The sequence below is a fragment of the Nicotiana attenuata genome, chromosome 6, assembly GCF_001879085.1.
Source record: "Nicotiana attenuata strain UT chromosome 6, NIATTr2, whole genome shotgun sequence".
Lineage (NCBI taxonomy): Eukaryota > Viridiplantae > Streptophyta > Magnoliopsida > Solanales > Solanaceae > Nicotiana > Nicotiana attenuata.
The window spans coordinates 50,087,551-50,096,739 of NC_031994.1; the positions used below are offsets into that span (position 1 = coordinate 50,087,551).

The window sequence follows — 9,189 nt, forward strand, 5'->3', positions numbered from 1 at the left end:
ACTAAATATATAGGCAATCTTTTTACTTTTAGTTCAGTTTTCGAAAAATTAAGTTTAATTTACATAAAATTCAAATCTGAATTTATAAACTTTTAAAGAAATTTTGATTTCACAAATATTGTTTGTTATTACTTTTAATATTCAGGTATTAAAAGAAATTAAATAAATAATTTAGCCCAACATGAACTACTATTCTCCAAAATAGTTGTTGAAATAAGCTGAGTTTGGCTTGTCTAAAACACGTGCGTTAGCGCCCGGTTACATCTCAAAACCTGGTTAGTCGTTAGACATATGAAACAGCATTACGAGATATCTAAGCTTTCATTCTCACACATCTGGGGAACAATTAACCCACAGGTAAATTGTGTCTGCTACAAATAATTAATGATTCTTTTGTGTACAAATATTACTAATTATATCTGTAATATTAATTTTAGGTGGAGATCAATGGCGGGTGCCACCTCGGCGCTGTTTCTTCTTGATATGAAAGGTAGATGCCTTATCAGTCGTGACTATAGAGGCGATGTTTCTGCTCAACAAGTCGAGAAATTCTTTTCTAAACTCCTCGAGAAAGAGGTATATGATGTTACGTTGTGCATGATCATGTCAATCTTTTCAATTTTAGATTGTCTCAGTTGAGATTAACTTGTTTTATTTTGGAAATCCATCGAGTGTCAGGAATTTTAAATACTGGTTCACATTGTGTCGTTATATAACTGACTTCAATGAGTGATTTTACTACATATTGTTTCTTTTTCTTTTTCTTTTTCTTTTTCCCCCTTTGCTTTGGTTTTTCCTTTTGTCTTCTTATTGAATTAGCTTACTCTTCCTTTAAGCATAATATGTCTTGGTTTCTTAGGTACAATAAGTCGATGAAGAATGACAAGTCTTTTATTTGTTTGTCTTAATCATGCATTAGTTCTTCCCTTTTACTGTACAAATGAAGAAGCTCATTTTCAAATCTACTTGCACAAAGAAAGGGGGAAATCTTAGGATATGTTTTACTAATAATGAATTTGTTCATGTGACATTAACTGCTTCATATTTTTGCTTTACCTTATATCCAATTTCAACAAGGGGAAATGAATGGACTGTGAGCTTTCTCAAGCTATTTTGTTCAATCTTCTTACAATAGGGTGACATAGAATCTCATGGACCAGTATGCTACGAAAATGGCATTAATTACATGTTTATACAACACAACAACATTTACCTGATGGCAGCATCGAGGCAGAATTCTAATGCTGCTAGCCTCCTTTTCTTTCTACATCGTGTAGTTGATGTAAGTGATCCAACCAATTACTAGTTTAATGAGTGATTGAAGTGAGGGGCTTTCTTACAGTCTGTATTTTCTTCTGGAGGTCTTTAAACACTATTTTGAAGAACTGGAAGAGGAGTCTCTACGAGATAACTTCGTTGTTGTGGTGAGTTTAAGGAACAGCTTTTACAAAATTTAAGGTTTTAGATTATGGCAGATAACTTATGGATTTCATTCAATGACAATATGTCAGTATGAATTGCTTGATGAAATGATGGACTTTGGTTACCCTCAATATACGGAAGCTAAGATTCTTAGTGAGTTTATCAAGACGGATGCATACAGAATGGAAATCACCCAACACCCTCCAATGGCCGTGACAAATGCAGTTTCGTGGCGCAGTGAGGGGGTATTTTATAAGAATAATGAAGTATGACCTTTTTATTTCCTTTAGTCCTTATGCATCACTTGTTAGCTTAACTTCTGGCTTAAATATCAAACTTCTTTGTCTTCAATCAGGTATATTTGGATGTGGTCGAACATGTTAATCTCCTTGTCAACAGCAATGGCCAGTTAATACGTTCTGAAGTTAACGGGGCGTTAAAAATGAGAGCTTATTTGAGGTACTTGGTTTAACAACAATGCTATTTTTAAATACCTAAGACTTGTTTCTCTGTTCTATTTCTCTACTTAGCAGGCGAATCACAGATGAGAGTATTCCTAGTTGATCTTATTTCATCTCTGCACTTCCTTGTTGATCACCATAACAAGCTCTTCTCATTGCCTTATACCTTGATTTTATTTAAACACGAACATTTATCCTTCCAGTATAATAAACTACGTATCTAGAATGAAAGAACTGTCATATTTGAATTCCTTTTGATATATTGCTTTGATTAGATCAACCAGATATTAGATCTTGTAAAAGATCTCTCACACTGTTAATCTTTTGATCTAATGAATGGTTCCCCAGGACATAGTTTTGATTTTAGTCGTATTAATTTTGCGGATATCCTTCAAAAGGCCAAATAAGTGTATCTTCAACATCTAGTGTTTACAATGGTTGAAGGGCTCCAGTGATATCTGCTGTTGGTGCTTTAGTCTCACAATTCAGATATGACTGAAATAACTTGATCTACATAACAATGATCAGTGAAATGGATTCTTCATCAAAGATTTACATTTCTTCATTAAGAGAAGGAAATGAAAGGTAAGCAGAATTAAGTAACCAACTATATGAAACTTCACCTGATAAGCTGTTAGAAAGTAGGTGCATAAGCTTCAAGTTTTTCTTCTTATAATCTCTTTACACCGGTAATGTAGTTCATGCTTTTGTATCTATCTTAGCCACAACTTAGGAAGCTTACTGCAATTCTTTTTTTGTTCCCCACGGTTTACAATGGAAATTTACTTAATTGAAAGCCAAAAAAATGTGTATACTCTTACAATGATCGGTTTTTGCTTTGCTAAAAAATTGTATTTTATATATTGCAGTGGCATGCCTGAGTGCAAGCTTGGGCTTAATGACAGGTTAATATTGGAGGCTCAAGGTCGACCTACCAAAGGCAAATCCATTGATTTGGATGATATCAAATTTCATCAGTAAGCATTTTCTAGTAAAAATTTGAATAATTGGTCTACTAAGTGACTGCTTCCTCAATATGCTGTAAAATTCAGCTAATGAGTTGCTCGCACCACCCCCTTGGGCCAAGCTTACTGTACACTAGAAAAGCTTCTTCGCTCTTGACTAATAAACTCGTTCTGTCTAAACTACTTGTGCGTATATTCAGGTGTGTGCGTTTGGCTCGTTTTGAAAATGATCGCACAATATCTTTTATACCTCCTGATGGATCATTTGATCTGATGACATATAGACTCAGTACACAGGTTTAACTCGTGTTCTCTGTTACTATATTTTCTTTGTAGCGTGCCTTTGATTGATCTTCTTTTATTAGTTGAGGCATACTGTAAAGTGCATAACTTTACTAGTAATGCATTCAGGTGAAGCCACTGATTTGGGTAGAAGCTCAAGTTGAAAGGCATTCAAGAAGCCGGGTTGAGATGTCTGTCAAAGCTAGAAGCCAGTTTAAGGAGCGTAGGTAGCATTTTTCTCTTTTCTCACATATAGGAAATTTTAACTTGTAGAATACATCTTTTCAAATGTTTCCTCTCTTCATTTATATTCCAGCTATCCATTCTGTTTGACATGTTCTAAGTTCCATCAAGTTGGTGAACAAATCTGTGCAAATAAAAACCGTCATTCTTTTATCACTGCAAATTGGTGTTGTGGAAATCTTTGAACTGAACTGGCTACTTCACGTGGCAGCACTGCTACGAATGTGGAAATTGAGTTGCCTGTGCCATCTGATGCGATGAATCCCAATATACGAACATCAATGGGATATGCTACATATGCTCCTGAGAGAGATGCTGTGGTATGGAAAATCAAGTCATTCCCGGGTAATAAGGTAGGATTTGAGCAAACTGATGCATCTGTATTTTATCCATTGATTGTGAAAAGATCTTCTGCTGGTTTATCAGTCTTAACTAATGCACAGGATTATATGCTGAGGGCTGAGTTTAGGCTTCCTAGTGTAACATCTGAAGATGCACCTCCAGACAGAAAAGCTCCAATCCGTGTTAAGTTTGAGATACCATATTTTACTGTCTCAGGAATTCAGGTAATTTTATCTTAACATTCTGGTGCTAAAGCTCCATTTTCCCCCTTGATCTTGTGCCCTGAATTAGAATTTCATGATTTACCCTAGAGGATTTATTTGCTTTATCCCTGTGTTTGGATCTGACTTCAACTGCAAAATCAGAAAAGCATCCATATGTTATAAAGACTAGAATAACAAGATTTTATATTGTGCTCCGATTGTGTTCAGGTATTAGACAAAGCATATCCATGTTAAGGCTGTCTCTAAGCTGCTCAGGAGATTCAGAAAACATTATCTTTATATTCAGTGAGGGCATCATGTAGATAAATATATTAAACTGTTAACTAGATATTCGACTTAGCAAATGACGGAAAACAATGTTTCAAGAAACCAAACCCTTTGTATCATGATTGGTTTTTAAGACCATTCAGCATATGACTAGATTAGAATTTTTGTTGGTAAATCATACACTAATAGAGTTTCCTTATACCATTGCACTTATTATACCAACTACTATATAAATGTTAAGAGTTTTGGTTTTGAGCAGGTTCGTTATCTCAAAATTATTGAAAAAAGCGGATATCAAGCTCTTCCATGGGTGAGGTACATAACAATGGCTGGTGAGTACGAACTAAGGCTAATATGAGCAGGACTCATCATTGCGGCGCACTGCACTGCGCACTGGTGAAATCTAAGCTATTATGGTAATATTCCATCCTTAGTGTTGCTTCATATATTTATTTTTGATGAAGAGAATATGAACTTCCAAGGAAATCCTTTTTTTTTTTTTTTGGTTTTATCGATACACATTCTTTCAAGCAATCTTTAATTTGGGTGGCAGGATATATATCTGTTCCTTTTCTTGATCTGATTGAACAATCCAAATTATCAGTGATGCAGCCTCTGCTTTGTGGATCCACCCTTCCTCCTACTTGGTTTGAGTAATATAGCAATGTGTTCAGTGATGTTTGCTCTTTCATTCTCTTTTGCTGTTTTTTTTTGTTTTGCCAAAATGGTTTAAGATATAAAGCACATGAAACTAATCCCGAAAAAAGAGAAAAAGAATAAGATCATCTTAAGGAAATTGGATCGTCAGATGTTGAATAGTCACATAAGCTGATCATTTAGCAAAGAGAGGGAGGCAGAAAGTTTCAATTCTATAACTCAGAATTGAGACCTACCACATTTCTCCGTTTTTGCATATCATCCCATCGCATTTCCAGTGCTAATCTTCTCTTTATTTTTCCAACTTTATCATGTTCCATAATTAGCTACTCGTTAGTCCCAAATTAATTGCTTTACAAATTGTTTGTATTATATTCATAATTGGCTAGTTTATGTTGGTTGTTAACTACATTATTCTTCTCCTTTATTCGAGTTTGGTGCCAACTATCTTTTGCAAGCTCATATAGGTGGAGATGCGCTCTTAATGAGCAACTAAACAATAAAACATACTAAGTCGTTATTCCACGAATAAATGGTTTAACACATTAGTGTTCTTTGTCCCCCGAAAAATAAAAGAACCATATGGTGCACAAAGCTTTCACTATGTGCAAGATTTGGGAAAGAGCTGGATCATATTGAGTGTATGTACATCACCTTTTAGTATTTGGACACACCCAGTGGAAGATTCTAGTGGTAAATCTGAGGGATGAACATGTTAATAAGAAAGATCACTCCGTAAAATTTTTATGGAACACTTCCAACTCATGAAAGTCAACAGAACTGGATGCTCAAGGACTTGGTTATGAGAGAATTTAGGGGGCCTGGGGTTTATAACTATTTTATTGGAATAAGATTTAAAACTGTCAAGTGTTTCACCCAAATCCTACTCTTTTATTTTTGTTCTTCTTTTGCTATATCACATTATTACTTTTTCGCGCTGGGAGACTTTTAAACTCAGCCCTAGTTATGGTCACGGACCAGTAGCTGAGCCAGAATTTTCATTAAGGGGTGTCAAAATATATAAAAGGAAACATACCAAAAAATTAAGGGGAGTCAATACATAGTATATATGCATATAAATATTTTTTTACCTACTTACACAATGTATTTTTCCAGCAAATGGGTGTCATTTGACACCCCTTTTTGTAAGGTGGCTCCGCCACTATCAGGGACGGAGCTACATTTCGAATTATGGATTCAGCAGAACCAGTAGTTTTGGCCTAGACCATGTATTCGTATTAAAAACCAGTTAATATATATAAATAATTGATTCAAAACCCGATAAGCTGTCTAGAACCCATAAACTCAAATTTTAGCTCCGTCTCTGGTGCTAGGCCATGAAACATGGTGATGTGAAATTACATTGCATTTGAGTTTATGATATCTTGTTTCCTGTGTAATCAAAACAAGACATTTTTGGTCCTTAATTGAGTGAAAAAGGTCCAAACAAATTGAGGATGTATGTGCATTTGGTGGTTACACTGAACTAGAGCATTGTCACTGATAAAGATTCTATAAGTTGAGAGATACAAATATATACATTTTTTGTGTACAGCCCTCTTCTGCACCATTTAGTCTTAGAGAAACTATATGCCTACAAAAGACTAAACTCTATTTATGGAGTGTTCATAGAGCTGATCAGAGACAACCTTTGAATAAATTCATCATATTCTTCCTGGTGGCTTATCAAACTGATCCGCACATAATACTCTTTGGTTGCCGAAATGTATCCCGCTTCTGGTCAAAATCTTGTGCTTCCTCCGGAAGCTTTCACAGTCGTCTACAGCCTTTTCGCATTTTAGCCGTTTCATTCGGTAGTGTTTGACTTGGTCGATGGAATTTAAGAAAGATAGCAAGAGTATGGTCACATACCAAAAGTACTTCGTTTTAAACATATGTCGCGGCATTTTGAAAGGTGTCATTCTTAGAAATAGAGTAAAAAGGAAATAGAGTCATATAAATGGAACAGAGTAACAGTAAATTCACAAATAAGTAACATACCCTATACGTATCCCAGCATAGGGTGTCGGCATCGGTCGGTTCAGTTCGGTTATGAATTTTATCGGTTTAGCATATATCGATTATCGGGTATCGGTTAATCGGTTATCGATCATTATCGCCCCGGTTATCGGTTTACCCGATAAGATAACTCAAACTAGAGTTAAGCAAAAAAGAGAAGACAATTCACTGGAGTTAAGCAAAAAAAGAAGAATTCACATATAGTATACTACCCATTTCTGCGTTCTATTCAGTGGCCACAACTGGAATAGTACTAATTCTTTAACAACAATTGTCTAAATACATTAATAATAATACTGTTATAAAACAATTAAAGTAGAAGAACAATATTGCAAAGAAAAGTAGAGAGAGAGAATTCTTATTGATTTGGGATGAATTACAATAGAATAGAACCCTCTATTTATAGGGAGAGGGTGGCTTAGCCACCAAGCAGTGAAACCCTAGAATCTCTCTAAATATAGACATTCACCATAAATATAATTGTATTTATAACACTCCCCCTTGAATGTCTATTCAACAGATAATGTGCCTCGTTAAAATCTTAACCAAAATAAAACTCAATGGGAAAAAAATTCTAGAGAAGGAAAAAGAGTACACATATCTAACAATACGCCTTTTGGTTGCCTCGTTAAAAATCTTGCAAGGAAAACCCAGTGGGACAAAACCTTGTAAGGAAAAAAGAGTACAACGCGTATTAACTCCCCCTCATGAGAGCATCAATTCACATCCTTGAGCCTTCGCATCCCAATCTTGTGCACTAGCTTCTTGAAGGTTGACGTTGGCAAAGATTTGGTGAATAAATCCGCCATATTAACTCCAATGAATATGTTGCACCTTGAAAATGCTCGCTATCCCATTATCATGCTTATAGTTATAGCAAGATACATATGTGCACAAATTGCACTGAGGATGTAGTACTTCAAGATCAAGAATTGTATATGCTTCAAGCAGTTTAAATCTTTTGGGGATTGTCATATAAGTATAGTCAAATAAGCCATTTAAATAGACTTTAGATGCATATCAACTTTTCATGTCATGCTAGACATATAAGATAAATAAAAGTGATTGCACACACTATTGACTTTATACTTTCAAGTGTTTGAACTGCAGGTCCAAAACAACATGTCTTTCATATGAAACCAATTCTACTTGAATTGTTTCTATAGACATAAGATTCTCATATATATATTTAGCGCTATTATCAATGTCGTCGACAAATATTTTATATCGGTTCCAACCTCCATATTTTTCATAAAGACATAACATAGAGATCTCTTCAGTCATATGTTCAGGTACCTGAATCTTTCATGAGATTTTATGAAGTGTTATGTCATGTGATCTTCTAGATCACTTGCCTCCTTTATTATGATCATTTTGATCATTTGCTCGTCTTCTTTATCAAGAAGTTTATTTGAAACCGATTTGTCTATACGCTTCAAGCGTACCATAGACTTTGTCCTTCTAGGACTTATTCTAATAGGAGCATTTGCAGTGAGAATATAGTTACTTTCTTTGGGCCAGCAAATGCGTCTGGCATGCTTTGCAATATATTACAAATGAATTATTCTTTTATGAACTTCAAGTTCATATTATCTTATTCGAGGATCTAGATATACAAATGAGAACTCATTCCACGTAACTTTTTCTCAGTTGTTTATCATGTGTCCCCCTCATGTTAGAAAAACTAACTTGTTACCTCAACTTTGAGAATCCACCTTTGTGCGTTATGGTGTTAATCAAAATATACACCGCACATCAATAATAATAAGATGGAATTATTTGATTCCTCACCCTGAACCACTTGTGAGGGGAGAAAATAATGTACTTTGGTATATAACGTATATCAAACTGATATAGATAACTTTGTTCTCATAAGCAATTGTTTAGCTATTAAGTAGAGGCACTTAATAAATTATTTTGCTAAACCAACTGTGATGTAAACCAACTTATCAAGATGAACTTCTTGAATAGAAAATCTGAAAATTATGCTCGAAATTAAATTATTGAGCAAGTTACCTCGCAAAACACCATGTTGCGGGTTATTAATAATCACACATGTAACCATCTCATAGATGCATCTTATGTGGTATACATGGCGGGTGAATGGGCCCATATTCACCTTTGATATTTCCAGCATTCATGGGATTAAATCCCTATTTTAGTTGGTATATTAATTAATGAGAACAATCAATGTGAGAGAATTCGTAAAGAACTTTCTAGTTCTTTAATATTTACCCATGTGAATTCTCTTTTATTTTTGCACATCATACTTGAATTAACATGGCTAAACCAATTATGCCAAGGATA

General features: G+C 34.8%; 1 protein-coding gene across 2 annotated transcripts; it reads left to right on the top strand.

The window, feature by feature from the left end:
• On the top strand, positions 266–5,224 carry LOC109228269 (AP-1 complex subunit mu-2-like). 2 transcript variants are annotated; one of them, XR_002068356.1, is made up of 13 exons: positions 266–357; positions 438–576; positions 1,136–1,282; positions 1,362–1,424; positions 1,512–1,688; positions 1,778–1,881; positions 2,753–2,860; positions 3,049–3,145; positions 3,260–3,357; positions 3,585–3,726; positions 3,817–3,939; positions 4,466–4,622; positions 4,760–5,224. XR_002068356.1 is itself a non-coding variant. In XM_019393422.1 (12 exons), the coding sequence occupies exons 2-12, from the start codon at positions 448–450 to the stop codon at positions 4,562–4,564; spliced, it is 1,287 nt and encodes a 428-aa protein (XP_019248967.1). In that variant the 5' UTR covers positions 266–357; positions 438–447; the 3' UTR covers positions 4,565–4,761. The 2 variants fall into 2 exon arrangements, 1 of the variants encoding a protein (XP_019248967.1); XM_019393422.1 differs by having other exon boundaries at positions 4,466–4,761.

Bases quoted from the DNA above. Each gene is read 5' to 3' on its own strand.
- LOC109228269 (XM_019393422.1), top strand. From the start codon at position 448: ATGGCGGGTGCCACCTCGGCGCTGTTTCTTCTTGATATGAAAGGTAGA. The intron at 1,882-2,752 runs GTACTTGGTTTA...TATATATTGCAG, and splicing joins AAAATGAGAGCTTATTTGAG to TGGCATGCCTGAGTGCAAGC. The intron at 3,146-3,259 runs GTTTAACTCGTG...TAATGCATTCAG, and splicing joins CATATAGACTCAGTACACAG to GTGAAGCCACTGATTTGGGT.